The sequence below is a fragment of the Pseudopipra pipra genome, chromosome 4, assembly GCF_036250125.1.
Source record: "Pseudopipra pipra isolate bDixPip1 chromosome 4, bDixPip1.hap1, whole genome shotgun sequence".
Taxonomy (NCBI): Eukaryota; Metazoa; Chordata; class Aves; order Passeriformes; family Pipridae; genus Pseudopipra; species Pseudopipra pipra.
The window spans coordinates 62,565,366-62,585,992 of NC_087552.1; the positions used below are offsets into that span (position 1 = coordinate 62,565,366).

The 20,627-nt window shown below is 36.8% G+C and overlaps 1 protein-coding gene across 4 annotated transcripts in view; it reads left to right on the forward strand.

The window, feature by feature from the left end:
* Positions 1-20,627, forward strand: part of SLC2A9 (solute carrier family 2 member 9) — a 105,308-nt gene that overhangs the window by 66,275 nt on the left and 18,406 nt on the right. For all 4 annotated transcript variants that reach the window (XM_064653233.1, XM_064653235.1, XM_064653234.1 and 1 more), the window contains 2 exons: positions 6,629-6,730; positions 9,414-9,489. In XM_064653233.1, the coding sequence (XP_064509303.1) occupies positions 6,629-6,730; positions 9,414-9,489 (178 nt within the window). The remainder of the gene's footprint in view (positions 1-6,628; positions 6,731-9,413; positions 9,490-20,627) is intronic.

Genomic DNA, 20,627 nt, shown 5'->3' on the forward strand with positions numbered 1-20,627 from the left:
CCTCTTCCCCTCGAGCAAAAGCCATGTTACCAAGCCATTGAAAAGTGAAACACCTGTATCGTTATGTTCCTTCCATTCATATAATTTGGCTACAAATTCTGCTTACACTAGCACTTCCTAGTTTACTTCACAAAACACCTCTGTTGTAGCATTGCATGCTTGATGTCCTGGCTTCTCTCTAGGGAGAGAATATAAACTTCCTGTATGTTTTTTCATTAATTGTAGAGAATTCCACCCACTGTACTGAACACAGATTCGGTTTAGAGGACTGACTAGACAGTCTACTTTTTAATGAGGGTGCCCATTAATTTCAGTTTACTTCTGAAGAAGTTTGGTGTCCTCTGGAATGACTGACTGACTGGATTTGCTACTTGTAGGCATATTACAGCAATATGCCTTATCTAACCTGAAACCATTCATTAAAGTAGGATAGAATATACCTAAATAATTCCCTGTGATTTTTAGAAGTCTGTTCTATAAATTCTGCAGTAAGGGGATTCCACAAACTTAGTTATTCTTTAGTAAGATTGATCACTATGGCTATTTTTTAATTTTTACTGATTGAGGTTATTTAATTTAGTTGTTATCTTACTCTTAGTGGGCAAAAAGAACAATTTCCCAGTGCCTTTCTTTAGCAAGGAAGCAGGGTGAATGTAAAGAGACAAGTAAGCTTCTGAAAAGGTTCCTTCCCTCCTCCATGAAACCAGCATAGAATAAAAAGGAATGTTATTCAAATTAAACATCCCACATCCAATTTTACCATCTGTGACACCACATTTGGTCTTTATATAGTGCTCACAGAAAGAGACTAGCTATGGCTATATTGAGAACACTGTGCCTTAAGCATTTCCCATAAGGTGATGCACCAAGGTGTTACTAAAAGCCTGTGACAGAGACAAGCCATGTGAAGCCACAAGTGAGTTAAAATACATTTCAGTACTAGAATGAATACAGGAAATCCTCTGCAGTATCACACAGAAGTCAAGGAAGCCAACCTTCTTAGGCGAGATGATTTTATTCTACTTCAGGATCTCATGAGAAAGAGCTCTTAGACTTGGTCTGTGTTTCTTCTAATGTTAATAGATCTTAACATAGGAGGGATTCCCTTCTTGGGCCATGGCTCATCTTAAAACAAGGGTACTCCAGATACTTCCATAGGTATTCTCATCCCCAACACATTTCCTCCATGATTTCCAAAGGAAAATGTAAGATATCTCTGTTGAAACTCTGTGGCTCCACTGAGGTCAGAACAGGAAGAAATACGTATCAGTGAAAGCCAGTCATATCAAATGAAAAAAAATGGGGTGGCAAATACTTGCATCTCAAGAGTTCTTAGGGAGTTATGCTATAATCTGATTTTTAGTAGGATTTTTAAGGTAGTCCCATGTGAGACTGTTCACACTAGGTCAGAATCAGCCTTCACCTGCCAATAAACCCCAATAGGATGTAAGTAGAGGAGAGTGCAAGAACATGGCATTCCTCCCTCTTTCTCCCCTCGCCCGGACAAGCTGTTGCTCAAGGACTACCAGAATTTGAAAGTTATATCTTGGCCTGTAATAGCCTGGATAGAGTCAGCAGTAGAAAAGAAAGATTGGCCAACCAGCATCTCAGATCATGGTGTTTGTTGATGGACAGAGGCATACAGGCACATTTTCACTGCAGGGTGGACTGCAGAGTGTGACTGCGTTAATGCACACTGCATTCATCCACAAGTGATCAATGGAATTGCTGTTAGACAAAGACGTGAATCCTTTTCAATTGTTTTAATACATGTGGACTTATGACTAGACAAGGCTTACATGTGTTGAAGTAACCATGTAGTGCCTTCCAGGAGAAAAAGTCTCATTATGAAGGTCTACCTTACGATGCCACTCCTAACACCCAAGGTGTACATGGTTAAAGGCTGAGTTTATGTAGTACAAATCCTTTTGCAGGATACATTCAGAAACTGAAACTCTTAAAGCTATCTCCTGCTGCTGAGGATTAAAAAACATTGGTTTTGAGTAATGTTGGTATCAATCTGTTCAAGATGATCTTCATCAGGGCATTCAAATACTGTCATTAGAAAATAAAGCACCAGCCACAATAAACTGTCATAGATTAAGGTTGGGATCTAGTCTAGCTTTTATAGCATGAACATGGCATGAGACAAAACTTAGGGCTTTTAACAGCTAAATCACCAACAGAAGGAGTTTTGATTCAGAAATATCTACAGTTTACTGAAGGGACATCATAGGAACAATGAAATGAGGTGCTTTTGTGTTGCCCTAGGGGCTGTTGCCAAGCATTGCTGAGGCAAAAGCATCTGATGAGTTCCTGTCTCAGTCATGCTGGTCTGGCAGGCATCGACTAGGGAGAGCATCTTTAGTGAGTAGAAAATTTCTCTTCCAACTGAAGCTGATTAAGGATGCCTTACTGCAAAATACTTCAAACTGAGCTTGGAAACTTAGCAATCAATTCTACCCTTTGCTGAGAGTAATCTCCAGCCTGGCAGCTACAGAAGGTGTGTAGGATCTTATCCTGTCACGACTTTAACACAGATGCAGGCAAATGCAGCAATTTATTTAAGGCTTTTACTTATGTGGTCAAACTGGATGCTAGACCTGTAAATTCCAGTTTAGGTACTTAAATACAATAACCCTTTTTTGTTTTAAAATGTATAATTCATAGAGTAGACTGATGGACATACATCAAAATACAAAGCAAAACACCTCAATTTATAATGCTCAGTCTGCTGTTCTGCTCCTTTTCCTGGATGCAAGATACTACACATTGTGTCATAAAGTTGCATAAATGAGATTATACTTTTTCATCCTGATACTTAAAATGGAATTAAGAGTATTAGCTTGCCACATTAAGTCTGAAACCAGTCATACAGTCTAACTCAGACCTTTATCCAAAATATGTCAGAAAGAAAGTGTGGCTACTATTGACATTAACATACAGAGCAAACTTCTTCACAGAGCTTCACATCAAGAAAATCTGACAGAGTTTTCTTAGTATAATCTAGGGTCAGGATATAAGTAGGGAATAGTATTCAATGACCTCCTATTTGGGCTGTAAAAGTTGCCTAGACATTCATTTTGTCCAGACAAGCTTGTCTGATCTTTTTTTAATGCACTCTGCTTTCATTATGTCAGCCTTGGTATCTGCAGCTGACTCAAGTGAAAAGGTTGACATTTGCTTCTTTAACTTTATTCACAAGTGTTTCCTGCCAGACAAAGTAAGTTGTGTGAAATGTTAACGTAGTTTGCATATCAGTTGCCTTATTATCACCAAACATTTGTGCTGAGAGAATTTTGGTTACAATATTTTTTTACACATTTTCAGTAATTTCAGCTATGTTAATTATCATGACTGGGTATAGGGTTCTGCAAAGGCATGTTTATGATCACACATAAACAAGTATCAGCCTACACAATTTGGCACATAACTCAGTGTGCTACCACTGAAAACAGTTGTAAGGTTTTTCTTTTGTCTGTACTAGAGCATATACTGAATTTCTTGTTATTTCATTTACTCTACTGTATAGTATATTTTGACTTGTTATAGGTCTTCAATAGGTAACAGTTACCAATACATAGCAGTGGAGCATTCAAAACTATAAATACTTGAGAACTCACTGGTGAATCATCTTCCACTTCTTATGAGTCATAAGCATCTTAGTGGGTTTTGCAACTTAACAAGTTTTGAATTAGTATAATCATAACTAAAAAAATTAATTTCTGTCTGTTTATAACCTCAAAACCAGCATTTTTTTCACCAGGGAAACTTGCTGTTGTGGAAGATGTGTTAGACCTTGCTTTTCAAGTATTGCTGAATCCTCAAAGTAGAAATGATTATAGGATTCCCAGCAATTCTGAGACAACATAGTGTCACTGTGGTAAGGACAAAATTCCTGATTATTTTTCCTGTGAAGAAAGTTGGTCCATTCCATAAATGACCAGAAGTGTAACGAACAACAGCAATTATAAATTGTTTGGGTCAGAAACTGCGGCTAGTGCCCAGAAGCTGAAGCATCCAAGTTCCTGAATGGTTCTGTATTAAACAGATAGCATTGATGAATGCTTGGGAAACCTGGCATTAGCTCAGGAAACAGAATGTCATGGACTTGCTTGCACATGCATTTGCTTTATTTCTTCCCAAATTATCTCTGAGTATAACAGAATTCAGATATATTAGAAACTACTGTTATGTTCTGTAAAAAGGATATAGAACCCACAGATCTGCTGTAACTGTATCTGCTTGGCTGGTCTCAATTAAAACGGGGAGCACCTCACCAACCCACCTAGTTTTACACAAATATGTCCACAGTGTAGGTAGACATAACTGCATGCACATGTTTTTTTGAAGGACTTGTCCAAGCTGTTCTCCCTTACTGGAATTTGATTTGCTTTGAGCTTTACAACTGAAAACTATGTATCGGATCTTCACCATGTTTTGCACGAGAGGCATCTACGACCCTTTTTGACTTTAAGAAAAGCATAATCCCTTACCCTGTTTTAACATAAAACCCACCAGCTGGGGAGCACTGAAATTGTTTAATCATGACCACAAACCCAGCATTGAAAAAAATAAGAGAAATTGCCCAGTATGTCAAATTACATGTGCAGCATTTATTGCTGAATGTGTAATTCATACCAAATTACATGTGCAACATATGTTGCAGAAGTCTCTGTTTTACAGACCCATTCATCCTTCAGATCCATAAAAGATGTCTCTTGGTTAAGTGTATGTGTGATGCAAGATATTTCCACTGAAACTTGGTGGCTCTTACTGGGGTCAGAACAGGAAGAAATATGTTCCAGTGACAGCCAGTCATAGCAGGTGAAGAAAATGAGGTGATAAATACTTGCATCTCGAGAGTTCTTGGGAAGTTATGCTATAATCCGTTAAAATCCATCGGCAAGATGGATTCATTCATCATAATGGAAACTACTTACCATCTTGTAAAGGTTTCAACAGTGAAGCAGTTGCAATTTTGAAACATTTGGTCCTCGTGAGCACAATGTGAAATCTTATTAACATCAGTGCGCGTCTTTTTGGAATTCCATAATTCTGTTATGGAAGCTGTGGAAACTTTCCAAGTGAGTATATTTCACCATTCAAAGAAACAAGGAATGCTAAATTTTGCCACAGAGCTACTTTCAGTGTTCTGCAGTGTAACAGTGCACATCTTTGGTGTGGAAGTTCAGCTCAGGGTACAAGGTGAACACATGTTGAAGCCTGTCCTAAGCTGGTCAACCCCACACTGAAGAAGTTCTTGCCACTCGAAGCAAGTCTCTGGGTGACTTTGTACTTTCCTCTAACACATTTCATCTCAACTCTCACAGGGGAATGGTGTGTCCTGTCTCCCAGAATTAAGGGTGTTAGTCCAGGTTTCATTTTAGTTGCTCATTTTGTCTTTTGCTCAAAGGATATGTGGAAGATGGATTTCAGCCTATAGTAAATAATCATAGGACAAACAGTCATGTGAGTCTGACTCTACCTTATTTGAAATATTACATTTTGGGCTTTGTAAAATTGTTTTATTTTTCTCACAAGAAAACCAACTGTAATTGTAATTTTAGTAATTATCAGCTTGAAAATTACATCATCCATTATGGCCTAAAATATGTATTAGCCTATTTTAATGAGTCAGACTAGCAAAGACAGTTTCATGTTACAGGTTTTCAAGCAGTTCTTCATTGTGTTCTTCTCTATTCAGATTTTGTGACTTATATTCAAGTGTTAAACAGAAATTTAAAATGAACATGAGTGCGCAAGTATCAGTGTTACAATCACTTGTCTGAGCAAAGTTTTCTTCTGGGTGGATTTCTTTTGTCTGGATATTCTAATTACGCTATCTGTCTAAAATCATGACTAAATGTTTCTTCTGTGTTTGGACAAAAAAAGAAATTTGAAATAAATTCTAGTTTAATCAAAATTTAATCTATGCTAAAAAGCTTTAAGACTTAAATTTTAAATGTTTAAGCTTAAATTCAGAGAGATATTGAAATTATGAAGCAGTCAAAATACAAAAGCAAGAGACTATAGTTTGCTTCAACATTGGCATTTAAAAATTACATATTGTAAGAATGTTATTATAGAAATTTGGTGCAAATTTGTAAGCCATTCAATCAATCTACAATTATTTATGCCTCGTAAAAAAAAAATCAAACTTCATTTAGTTATCATCATATTAATTATTTTTATATGGCTAATGTACATCACTTGTTTTATTATTAAATTGTTGCTTAAAAAGGTAAATGTAGCAATAACTTTGAAATCTACTATGCTAATGGTGTTAAACATGAATTTACCTGTTGCACATTTTTTTATCTATATGGTTATATTTGTTCTGTAGTAGGAAATTTGGGCATAACACAAATACCAACTACTGCTTTGATGGTTTCCTTGTCTTTTCAATGGTCTCAAATAAGGATGCCATGCTGGCTTGTGTTTTCAAAGAGGCTAAATTGTGTAAACATAATTGTGAGCACAATTACGAACATGTCATAGCTTATAGTGTAAAATCAACTCTCATGGTTTTATTTTTAATCTTCACATTTACTGGGAGAACATATCACATGGTCCAAGTTCTTCAGTGCTTTATCATGAAAGTCAAATGCCACCTTTTGTTTTCCAGGGCTTGGTTATTGAACGGCTTGGGCGCAGGCCTCTTCTCATTGGAGGTTTTGGGTTGATGGTTGTCTTCTTCTCTGTGCTTACTGTCTCCCTGACTTTACAGGTAACGCTTCAGTCACTATATATATTTACTCTCTCTTTGACCTATTTTAAATATGCTTGATACTGGTTGGCCTCGACATTCCTACATAAGTGAATCCTTTTAATCAGTCTGGCATAAGGATTGAACGGTCTCTTTTGCTAATTTATGAACCTCTTGACTTCAAAGTGCTATCATTAGTCATAGCAGCTTTTGTATTAAAAAGCAAGAGGGGCTTTCTCACGTTCTGTCTCCTTAACTTATAGGTTTATTCATATCATGAACTATTACGAAGACAATTTTACCCATAGTTGCGTAAATACTTTTTACACATTCCATGAGTTTATCTTTGTGATTCACTCTCTCTGAGATTTCTTTCTTACTTTATATGTCATCACTATTTTAGGTTTGGATTTTTTTTTTTTCCAGTAGTGAAAAAATTTCATGTTTGCTATTTCTTCAAGTTACTTGTCTGGTATTTGTATAGGCAATATAAAGATTTAGCCTTTGGGAAACATTTGCACTTAGAAAAAAGAGGAGGATAGACTTTTTATCAGGGCCTGTTGTGATAGCACAAAGGGTAAAGATTTTAAACTAAAACAAGGCCAATTTAGATTAGTTATAAGGAAGAAGTGTTTTACAATGAGAGAACGTCAAATGGTGGAACAGGTTGTCCAGAGAGGTGATTGATGCCCCATCCCTGGAGACATTCAAGGTCAGGTTAGATGGGGCTCTGAACAACCTGACCTATTTGACAATGTCCCTGCTCATTGCAGTGGGTTTGGAACTAGGTGAGCTTGAAAGGTCCCTTCCAATCCAAATGATTCTATGACTATTTATTCTAAGTTCTCAGATCTTATTAGCACTCAATTCCCCAGCTGTTTCAAATGATCAGAGGAGGATTATTAAACCAGTTTAAATTCTACCCATGAGTAATTTTTCCGTTATTGGCTTCCATTTACATAACGATGCAGTTTGTTTCTCTTCCTGAGGACTTTTGAGAAGTAAACCTGGCATCTGCAATGGCATGGGTTTGGGTGGTCTTTCATCGAGTTGCTTTCCTGCTGTTATTGATACCCGTGTGGTGCCATTGATCTGACTTTCAAATCTCCTTTCTTGTTCGAAGAGAGTCATTAAGTCAGTGTGACTGGCAGGTGTACACCACAACATTACAAAGTTTTTGTTTGACTTACCTGTATGTACAGCACAATAAAGCTTTACTTCACATACTGCAATCAGGACAGCCGTAAAACAGCTCTCCTCCAGAAGAGAGATGCTATTGCAAATCTTGTATGCCGAGTGAAAAATTCTCTTCTAGATCTTTTGAAACCTAGTTTGATGTGTGAAGACCTTCAGCTATTGTAAATCCATGAAGTCTGAATGGCTTTCAGTTTTACATCCTTTCATCCAAAGTGTCTCAATCTGCTAAGTATTCGAGATTTGCTTTGAACAAAAGACCAGGATACAAATAGGCTTGATCCCAGAGGAATTTGTCTACTCTGTATTTGCACCTTCTCTTTCTCAGAGACCTTGGATTTCCTCCTAAACAAGAACTCCAGATTGTGTAGTTTTGATAGATTTACAAGCCTTTTGGTTAACGTTAATGCCTCGGAGACCATGTTTCCAACAGAACTAAAGGAATAACTCAGACTGGAAGAAAAACCACATCACAAAATGAGGGTCTTTACTGAAAAAAAAATATTTAAAATAAATTTTTATTTATTTATTTTATAATTAATTCTCAATAAAATATTTTAGCAAGCATATTTTTACAGTGCCATTCAAGGTGATATTTTCTGATAGTACTGTTACATGTATCTTAACCAACTTTTCAAAAATAGTAAAATTCTAATAAATTATCATTCACATTTTACTGGGGAACAAACTGTCAGAGAGAGAAAGAAATGGGCATCCATGGTTTTTTCCCATCTTAATGGTATTAGAATCAGGCATAGGTGATTAAGAAAAGTGTTCTGCTAACTCCATAGAAATTGCTCGTCATGTTTCAGGTTCCTATCGTTTAGAGGTCTGAATAGAGAAAAATCTGCTTAGAAGTAGAAGAAAGACTGCCTTGGGAGGAAAATAAGTGATGCCATTTACAGTTCCCTTAAAGAAGCATTTATAGTTTGTTCTGATTTTACCTCTACCTATTGTTTGCACACATGGCTCTCCTTGTCTGCAAAGTAAGATTATGGTTGAAAAATCCCTGGGCTGTGGCTTCCCCAGGGGCAAGGTTCAGATTCAGCTCTCACACTGACTGACAGCATGTCATGTCTAGTCTTCAGCCCAGGCTTTGACTGGTGAACTTTGAAGCTCTGTGGGCCATTGTAGTTGCTCTTTCTAAAAATGACTGAAATATCTGAGGAGGCTGGCGGTGCTTAATCTGTTCGTTGGAAAGAAAACCTCTTTTCCAGATTGGCTTGAACTTTAGCACAAGAAGTTGCGAATTTTTAGAGTTCTGATTTCTGTGGTGCATGAGCTTGTCTAGTGTTTCTCTACAGGGATTCCACAGAGACCAAGATTTTTAATACAAGTCATCTAGTAAGGTCCTACAGAAATACTGTGATTTTCTAAAGTAACCCCAGACTAAATTCTGAAATAGATAAAGAATAATGGGAAACACTATCTGTGGTTTTTTAAAAACTATTTTTGCAAATATTTGTGATACATACAATATGCTTAACATGAATGTCTTTTATCTACCCAGAACACTGTGCATTGGCTTCCTTATCTCAGTATATTTTGCATCCTTGCAATCATTGCATCATTCTGCATTGGACCAGGTATGTCTTTATATATTTTTTCATGTTTCTTTGCACATCAAAGCACAGATATTTTTTCACTGGCATTATGTCAACAAATCACTTGTGTGGAACTTCACTTTATCCTTATCTGAATACCACAAGGGGTCTAAGTCAATAAAAGATAGAAACACAAAGTGATAGGAGTATTCTTGACAAAAAAACCTGTACACATGTGTTCTCATTTAGGTGTCAGCATAATTGAGAATTAGGGCCTAAAAAATTAAAATCTTGACTATTATCGTAGGATCACTGTGATTTTTCAAGATCTACAAAAACACTCAGACTGGAAGCTGTGTTTTATGTAAAAATTGTTGTGTTAGCACCTCAGTGCTGGTGGAATTCAAATGGGGCACTGGTGGAGAGGGAGGAAGGGAACAGCTGTGTGTGTAGTTCCTTTGTTCTCTTCCTTTCCAAAGACAGAGAAGCCCCAGGTGAGAGGGTTTATTCATATTCTCTTTAGGAATATGATAGAAAAGGCAGATGTCCTTATAGTGGAGCTGCTTGTTTTCTGTTAGTTCTCTAGAGATTGTATGCATTTCAGAGCTGATGCCCTCAGATAACTGCTTCTGTAGGTTATAGTGTGTTTATCAGAGCTACTTTCTCAGCTCAACTTTGATTACTTAGAGATAAGTAGAACTTTATAGACAATCTGGTACTCACAGGTTGTAATTTTTGTATTTCATTTTCTTTAACAAAGAACATGTTTGTGGTATAAAAAATTGATAAACCCAGACCTTCCTCAGAAATGTAGAATAAAAAGACAAGAGCAACAGTCAAGTCTCAGCAAGGCCTTCTCTGACTGGATAGAGGAGAAAAAAAATTATACTGAGATGTCGTGGTTTCGGAATGGTATTCTCCAATTTAGTGTTCCCACTGAAATTACTCCAAACCATACATCACTTGCTCACTCCCTCCTTCCCCTCCCCTTCGTCTGTGGGATGGAGAGGAGAACTGGAGGCATAAAAGGTAAAGATTATGGGTTAAGATAAGAATAATTTACTGGAAACAGCAATGAGGTAAGAAAACGAATAATAACAGCAACAGTACCAATGACAGAGGGTACAAGAGAGAGGCAAACAATTCACATGGAAACCCCCTGACAATACCCAACCACTCCCACTGCCATGCCCTTCCCCTGCCACTGGAAAATGACATCAGATGGTATAGAATAACCTCTGAGTCCTGGCCATGCCACTCCTGGCTACTACAGATATTAACTCTGTCTTGGCCAGACCCAGAACACAACAATATAAAGCACTGGAAGACTTCACTGAAGAAGGCCATGAAATGTCTGTCCTTGGAGCTATTCAAAACTCAGCTGCACAAGTTCATGAGAAATTGCCCCTGCTAAGACCAGCTGAACTCCAGAAGTCTCTTCCAGCCTAATTTATCCTGGGATTCTAATTGAATCACATCTTTGGAAAACATATTTTAATAGAGATGCAAATACTTGTCTGAGTGTAGTATTTATTTAAATAATATTTCTCTAGCCTTCAGATACTTAAAGAGAATTGAATTCTGAAGTTATCAAATAATGAAACGTTAACAAAAATTATTTGCAGATAGATAAAGAAAAATGTAATCCGAATTCAACTGACATACAAACTAAGATGTCAAAACAGTGCTTAAAGTTTCAAAGATTCTCTTACAAGTTGTCCTCCACAAAAAGGGGAAAAGTCAGCTGCTTTTTAGGATTTTTTTCACAGTCGCTCAGCAGTAAACCAGAAAGTAAGACTTCTGTTCCCTTGAGTTCTCAGAGCTTTTTTCATGCACTATTTATTGCCTCTTTTTCTTTGTAAAGAGTTTGACGTTAAACATTAATCAAATGTTTATACATTTTCACCACTGGAGTGGTTTAATTGATTGATTGTGGTTTATTTGGGGGAAGAAAGAGTTGCTGATGTTTAATGTGACTCTAATGAAACATTGTTGTCATTCTGTGGTTCCTCTTTTGGAAAGCTCAGAAAAAAAATATGCTGCTTTAGAGGAAAAATGGGGAGAAGACCAAGATATTCCTTTTCCCCTTGTTTTTGGGAAAAGAGTTTGTCACTAATTTCTGTGCAAAATACTGCTAAAATACTGAAAAAATATTGCCATCCCTTTGTCCTTCTTACATATCTCAGTTTCAGCTACATCCACTGTATTGCTGGCATATATTTTGTAGACTGAGGTTGGGTTTGTTTTTTTTTTAAGAATTCTGTGAAATAGAACTGTCCTTGAATTTTGAATACCATAAAAATGTCAAATGTTGAATTGAAACTTCTTGAAAACTTCCCTTCTAGTGTTTTAAGTAGCTCAGACAGTTTAAGTGCACCTACTTGCAATATCTAGTTTTGGGTTGTTTTTAAAAACTACAAATTAGAGTTTGAAACAAATTGTAGGTTTTTTCCATATTACAGATACATTCCACCTAGAACTTGCAGATTTGCAGATGTTCTTACGAGTTATGTTTTAAGCATATGAAGATTAACCCTCTATGTTACTCCTTCACCACACCATTCTTCAACATGGATTCTGGTTTTCTTCATTTAACTTCTTTCCCTTCCCTATTTTAGCAGACTTTAAAGTCAGATTTGAAAGGCAGGTTTATCTTCAGATTTAAATTCTCTGTTCTCTTTAGTGGGCCCTAGGAGATCTGAACTACTTTACTAGCTCTTAGCTGGGTAACTTCCAGTATTAGCCATGTTTAAAGATGGTTGAATGAGAAGAGAGCATTTTTTTTTTTTTCTGAACAAAGAAAATATTACCAAAAATGAGACGTCCACTTTCCATCCACTGCTTTTTGTATCACAAGACATAACTTCAACATCTGAGTGCAATTACTGTGTCAAGTTTTGACCCCCCATCCAAGACAGGAAATGCATCAGTAGCCTGTGGCAAGTCCATTGGAGAGTAGCCAAAGCAGTGTCAGGACCCCTGTGAGAAGGGACCGGGTGAACTGGACTTGTTCAGCCTGGAGAAAAGACAGCTTTGGGGACATAAGAGCAGTGCCACTACCTATGGGAAGGGTGTTGCAATGCTGAAGTCAGTCTCCTATTGCTGCGTGGTGAGATGCTTGAAGGCCAGAATGCACGTGTTGAAATGGGAAAGATTCAGTGAGGCTATAAGGAAAAGCTTTTTGCTTATAGGCAGTCAAGCAAGTTACTGAGGACATTGATCAGAATTGAGTAGTTTGTACTTCTGTTTTTTTCCAGTGCAGTGGCCGTAGGAAAGTGTCTAGAGTAAAACAGAAACAGGACAAGTAGGTGAGACACTTTTCCAGAACCAGAGCACATCTTTTTCAGTTTAGGGTCTTCCTGAGTCATAGCTTCTAACATTTTCATAGTCTTCCATGGATTTGTTAATTCTCTGTCTGAAACTGCAAAATTTCAGCATTCCTTGACAAAGAAAATTACATGTTGATCACCTCTCATGCTCATGTCCTTTGTTGTTCTTTGTGTGATGCCCTCTGGGTCTTGCAAAAACACAGAAGCTTATCCCTTTTCCCCCTCTCCAACTTTCTTGTGATCTTGTAGACTTTTACTTTGTCACCCCAGATTTTTCTGGACTGAATAGCTATTTCTTATTGCCAGTTTCTCAGCGATATTTTATGACACCCCTTTATCAGGAAAATTTCACACTTCAATATCTAGTATTCTTTTGTAGCACTCTGGTAGCTTAATGAGACAAGATTCAAGTTCAGGAATAACTTTCCCACCTTTCTAGTCAGTAAAAGAGTTTTTGCCTAAGAGAATTAAGGCATGTTCTTTATTATAAATCTGCATATTTTATATATATTTAGCTTTTTGTAGAAGTTTTGCCATTTGTTTGTATTGGTTAAACAGGTACTATTGTCATGGTGTAACTAATGCTCAGTATCTTAATTCCACCTGTAGTTACTCAGAGCATTTCAGCATTCTTCAGAGTAAAAACACATGGTTTGTAATTACATAGGTACAGAACTTAAGCAAGGATGAATTTAGTTTGTGTTCATTGAGTTATTGGTGCTTGGAAGAATTATCTCATCTGAAGATAGTAAATAACATGAACTGAGTTTATAAAAATACTGCTCTAACTTTCTAGAGCATAAAATTGCTTTTAAAAGTACAATATTTTCTCTCTTGTTAGAAGATCTACCTTCTCCATAGCTTACGTGTTGTGTGGTCTTCCACTTTCTGATAACATATGAATGACTCCCATCTGCTCCTTTAAAGCTAGGGTCAGCTGTTACTATAAACTGTGGACAGGGTTTATTTGTTTCACTTTTCTGAACTCAGCTTTTCAGCTTGCAGATATTTTTGAGGACTGAAACAGTAATGTTAGCAACAGGTATGTTCAGGCATGCATGTGGTTCAGTACTCCATCATTTTTATCAAAAGACAAACATAATAAAGCTTTCACTTTCTAAAAATTTAAGGGACCCCTATGTTCAAGATAATCAATCCGTGATCTGACAGAAAAATACTCTTGAAAATTGCTTATTGTTTTATAGATTAGGAAGCCATGCTGGTCAGACAGCCACTTCATCGTGCCTATTTCATTAATTATATACAAGTGAAGATATTGGTTTGCAGAGAAATATACTGCTTTCCAATATTACTTTTGACTATGGGAACAGGTTATTAAATAATTTTAAGTTTTCCTTTCCGTAAAATGGCAGAAGCTTCATGGAAATGTTTTTTCTTGGTCTCACAGTTGACCTGAAATAAATATAGGATACATTTCAGCTGAAGAATTGTCATCCAACAAAGAGTAAATAGAAAGAACCGAGGGGGTTGGTTCTAGCTCCTAAGGATACAACAAACAAAAAGCCAAAAAAAAAATAGAGAAAACAAATAAAAGAAAAATAGTAAGAGAACATTTTCCGTATCTCCAAAGAGTATATGTGTTCTTCAGGTTAGGCATCATGAGCAAATGCATTGATTTGTAATGCCCTTACTGAGTGGGTAACAATATGCAGCTCCTTGGAAATTTGGATAGTTATAGACAGGCTTAGGTACATGTGAAATATCTTCCTTATTTAACTTTGCCTTAGACAATATTTAAGGAAAAGGGAAAACCTAAAATTTATCACCACTTTCTCAGTTCAATTTGTGTGGCTGTCTCTTCGTGGACACTGAACACTCTCATGTTAAACTGTGCCTGCAGAATCAATCTCTTTCTGGAAAGCCACTCTGTATACTGACTTAAACAGAAAAAAGAGAGAAGGTTATGCTTATTTTTAGTTGTTATCTTGAATTCCCCATTCACCCACTGTGCCTTTGCAACAGTTGCTGTGCCAACAAGTGATTTTTAATTTTTCTGGGAGAATTGAAAAATGTGCACTGTAGTTTTACAAAAGCTGCTGCAGATTGGCCCCTTTTATCTACCAGCCAAATAGTTTAAAACTAACAAATAAACAAAAACAAATGAACCCTCCTCTCTGACCAAGAATGTGCAATCCAGTTTCCTGATTTGCCTGCAAGGATGTGACCCCACCTGTCAGTGAGTCTGTTATGCATTTCGAGATGAGGCGCTTGCAGTCCTTGTTTTAGATGTTTTTTCCAATTTGTATAAAACAATTGAATGTTCATTCTCTGAACCAGAGAATGTTTTTTCTGCCATGTGTCAAGATGTGCCAGATGGTGGAACATGTGGAGAAAACAACCCCATCAACTGACTAACTGGGGATTACAGCAACGTTGGCATGGACTTCTAGATAACCTTCCTAGTGAAGCAAGCATAACAAAAACACAGTCAAGGCCTTGAAAACTTGAGAACTTGGCATAAAGCATTTCCATGCATTATCTTTGTATGAAGAGATTTATTGATATTTCTTTCTTAGAAGCATATGCTGTTTAAGTGTAACACCTTTCTGTGGAGTTTTGATAAGTGGACAAGGCACTTCTGCGGAGAAGGGAAGGAAACCAGGGTGAGGGAGGCTAGGTATGATGACTGTCTTTAACTAAATAGGAAGATGGGAAGAGGTGGACTGTTTCAATAAAATACCTTGCTTTGAAGTAATTCTCTTTCAACAGTTTATTTCAGAAATTGAATAAGTACTGTTGCTTTCAAATCTTTTCAAATTTTCTGGCCCTGGTAAACATGGTGAACTAGAGCATTGGACTTATTTTATCATTGGAAATAAGCAGAAATAACACCCAACCCTATTGTGGCAGTAAGATCTGTAAAAAATATTTGTGTAGCACAAGTGTGTTGCCAACTCTTCAACCACTGTAGCTGAGAGGGAGGTCACCCACATATATGCACAGCAAGGTTTCCAGCAATGTTCCTTCTTTCATCAAACATTCCCCAAGAGATTCTTGGAGTCTTCTGGAAGGAAAAAAAAATCAGCTTTTATTACAACAAGCAGTAACACTCAGGGAAATTCCAGAAATCTGAGGATATGCTTTTATATCAATTGTCTGATCATGGTAACTCAAGCCATCTTTGTCCTGGAAATTTGTGTTATTTTGGTGGCACTTCAAGTTTGAGATTAGTGATTTTGTTGAAATCTGACTTAAGTGTTTCACATTTTGCCCATTTCTAGTAATGGGACATATGTCTCTGTATGAGTTGGAGAGTAAAAGAGGCTTGGAAACTCAGAACAGGGTAAGAATTTAAGGGTGTCTGAAAATGCCAGTTAGCTAAGGGAGAATATAAGAATAACACCTCTAAGTATCACATGGAAGTCTTCCTTATAGCTATTTATATTTTATCTAAGTAATTTGAAAGATTTTTCTTTTTATATTAACACTGTACACATTCTTGCACACGTTTTCTCAGAGACCTAATACATCATATTGTCATGCATTGTCTCTCTGTATTGTAATGTGAAAAATGCTCATTGCGTTGTCATGTATCATGTCACCATTTTTGAGATGATGACTTAGAGCTGAATGTTGGAGCACAAAACTGTTCATGCAGTAGTTAGCACAGAAAATCTGCAAAGAAGGGCTACCATGAAGGTGAAGAAAATAGATTTTTATAGGAAAAGATAGATAATAACTTCATAGTGTCTAAAAGAAAAGGCTGAAAATATTTCTGTTTCTAAGTACACGAGCAAAAGGGAAAACAACACTGAGAAGGGAGAATAATCTGAAGGCAAATATTGCTACAAAAAATAACAACAAAGACCCAAACTTAAATGCTAGCTGGCCATGAATAAATTTAGAATGGAAATTGGAAAAAAACTCCTAGCTGCTAGAGGAGACAAGTTCTGTATCAGCTCCTCAATGAAAACAGCAAAATGAGACTTGAAACAAACATATTTTATAAATTAAATACTGTCTGAAACAGCTGAAGATTGGATTTGAACCACATGACCTAATCTGATCCTAGATTCCTTTATTCTTGAAGTCCTGTGTTCTTCATTTATCTGTGAGATGCTTGATCCTCTGTATAAAGTCTTACTCTGTTTCCATTGTCTGAAAGCGCACGGTGTCTGCAAAGATGTGCAGGTGGCCAGAGAGATTTTCTAGATGGTCACTGCATAAAGCAGATCATCATCTGTCTTCATTTCTATCACTAGCTGCTATTTTTACATCAGTGGCACTAGAGTAAGAAGAAAGCAGGAGTCCCTGGTTAAGTGGTTTCAGGCATTCTGACTTTTCTATCTTATGCCATGTAACATCTTAGACGTAGTTATTCTGGTCTCAAATCCTGTAGAATTCCTGCTGAGTTCAGTGGGGCATGGCTAAGGCTGAATTATGTGTGATCAAACTTGAGTCTCTGTGATTTTGTCTTGATTTCTACTTTTAAAATAGGTTTCTATTTAGGGTTGACAAAATCAGATCAGTGGCATGTGTCCAGTCACAATCTGATCATAAGAAAGGGAAATCAATAAAATTCACACTCAGATGGAATTTGAAAAAAAAGTAATTTTATGGTAGCAAGATCTTCATTTTTTGATTGTTGTTTTTTATAGCAATTCCATTTTCAGATACATCTCAAAAACCTTAACAAACCAGGCCATTCCAGAAAAATATTCCACTTACATTTGTCTCTTTTTTTAGAGTTTTATCCTATAATGGAGTTTTATAATATTTATCATGGCTTATGGAATGTGAATGAAGTCTTCCCTAGCACAGCTGAAAAAAATAGAGACATGATAATAGTATATTCAGCATGTTAAATTGACATTATAAATTAAACAAAACTTAGAGGAAATCATTGCTGTGCCCCGAGGTGTATCAAAGATATTTTGGTATTTAAAGTTTAAATCAGTCTGTGCTCTTGCCCTGAATGCCAGCGTGCAGCTGTATTGACAGCAGAGCTGTTGTGATAAAAGGGTCACTTTGAAAGTCATGAGGTTTGTTCAATCTGAAATGTCATGAGTGAAGGAAATAAAAATCAGCTCTTGGATGTGAAACACAAACAGAGGTGTGATAGCACACATGTAGACATAAAAGTACTGAAACGAAAGGCGGCGTTGGTATTACTGCCTGAAACAGGCATTTACAGAAGCTTTGTGTGAAGTTTTAGTTTCTCCACTTAGAGATGTAAGAATTTCTAATGCTCATGGCCTCCCACAGAGGCATTATGCTAGTCCACTTTGAGAAAGAGTTTGAGCTTGCTTGAGTTAAAAAAAACCCACCTTTTTGTAACAGAAAAGTCTATGATGTTAAAAAGAAACAAATAAACCCATGTTGCTCTATATTTAATTAAAAAGTAGTAGACTTGAAAGGTTAATTTTCAAAATTTATTTTATTCTCTAAACAAGAAGCCTTTACAATCTTTCCAGCAGACAAACATCCTCTGATAGTGCCAAGTGGTTCCTGCATCGGATATGGAGAGTATTTTTGTAGAAATATCCTTTAGTTTTTCACAGGTATTTAGGAAAAGGTTTGGTTTGTTGATAGTTGTACGGTTTTTGTGGACACAACAGTAGATTTAAAATATGCCATTCTAAAATCAGTCAAATACTCCAAATGTGAGTTACAACTCAGCTCAGGAACTTGTAATAAACTGGAGACAGCACATACCCATCTCAGTTGAAGACTGGCTGAGGGAACTCTGGCCCCATTCCCAGACCTATTGTGAGTCTCTGTTGCTGTAGACTGCCATCCATCCAATGCAAGTATCCCTAGGATTGGTGTTTTAGCCTCCCAGCTGCCACCTATCACGGCCTGCCATATTAATGCCATTGTCTTAATCTGTGTGGACTGTGAAGCACAGCCACAGGAGGCCTGAGTTACCTTTCCTTTCCTGGTTTTCTCTAGCAATAGAAAAAGCTTCTGCCTACGCATGGGGGCAGAAGTATTTTCAAATACTTCTATTGAGTCAAGTAGTTGAGAATTTCCCTTTTGATTACCTTTGAGAAAACAAACTGAGTTTTGGGGCTGTTAAGAAATAAAACTAGAATTGCTTTAAATCTGGCCACATCTTCATTGATTTATTTTTTTTTTTTTGAGGGGGAGGATAGCACGACCCTTGAATATATTAAATACAGCATCATTCAACACATATTTTGGGGTTAATACCTGTTTTATATTTTGTTTGAATTCTTCTCCAAGAGCAGCATAGAGTAAATGTGTAACTTTTAACAGTTCTGTAGCAGAGGTGTTTTCAATTATTTAAAGTTAGTGGCAGTTCTAAGGAAAAATTAACCCCGGGTATTTGAAAGGTAATTGTATCTGTTGGATAAAGGAACTGCTGGAGGTGACACCTGGAGTTCTTAGCAGCAGGAAAACTTACAAACTTTATCCCTCTAACAATAGATTCCACAAATTATCTTAATTGAAGCTTTCAAAATGTGAATGCTTTGACACTTGACAGTGCTCCTCCTACCAGAATTAGCAGCTTTTCCTGAATAATCATGTATTACTTGCTGATGGCTCACAACTGAAGAAATTTACTGCTGAAAAAATGCACCCATATGTTTTAAATCTTCATGTAACCATGAAAAATTAATTTATTATGAAGCTGTGTAAGTGACCTAGGTACATTATTCAGATTAATGGAGATTGGATATGGAAAGCCTAGTAAAAAAAAATATACTGCTTCTTCTGTGAATTAGTATAAAATATTTATACTTACAAAAGTGCAAACTAATAAATTTATATAACAGGAGATGTAGAACTAATGAATGTAAGGCAATAAAAATATTTTATTTTCCTTATGCCCAGGCACCGTGCACAGCAAAGAAAAGTTCTCTGTTTGTCTCATCTGTTTCTGGCTAAGCTCCATAGCTGCAATCTAAATGCAAAAGTTTATTAGTTTTATGTTACAATTAAAGTTGGTCTAGGGTCTATACAGTGTTTCTTGGTAGCCAACATACTGCATAGAAAGCTAAATAACTAAGAGACTAGTAAGAGACTTCCAGAGCAAAAAATAGGTCAGAAGGACAACTGCATGACCAAGGGTAGTCAGATGGTGTCAGTTTGACCGAGTAAGCAGTTGTTTTCTTTGAATCTCCAGATGTTATCTGTCCTACTCCAGAAACTTCACTTTTTTGGGAACACTGTTATGCCTTTGGATACTTCTTTCTGAGTTTCATCAGAAAGAAGGCTTATATCTTTTCACAGGAAGACTGTCGCTTTCTTTCTTCAAGCTGGTACTTCTAATCAAAGGGCTTCTTATGACTCACCTCCTTTTCCTTTTGTTTGGTAGCAAATAGATACTGCTATTTGCCAAATTTGTTTTGGTTATCAGCCACAGTAAGGAAAATAAAATATTTTTATTTGTCCTACATTCATTAGTTCTACATCTACTTCTTTTCATACCCTGTCTACCACCTTGTGGCAGCAGCCAGATTCTTTAATTACTGGCATTTCAGGCCATGTGTCCTAAAAACTTCCAACAGTTTCCAGAAATCATAAACAAAAAAAGTGAAGACATGGTCTGTTACCCATCTTAAACAGGAGAAGGACAGGGAGAACTCTTCAGTCCCGGCTTCTCTGAAAATTTTGTCCACTATTTTTACTCTTGGGGCCCTTCAGGATGAGGGCAGCTACACAATGACATAAACTGTGCACTGCTAGTATGATTGATTTGTTTGTTAAAATATTTCATGAGGAAAACCTGACATGCCACACTGAGTTTTCAAGACTGTTTTAGCTTTCATAGGTTCACAATCAGCAGCATTCTGTACTAATGGACTGTCAACCTGAATTGCTGACAGGGAAATCACATCTGATGGCTTTTCATTTCTTTCAGAA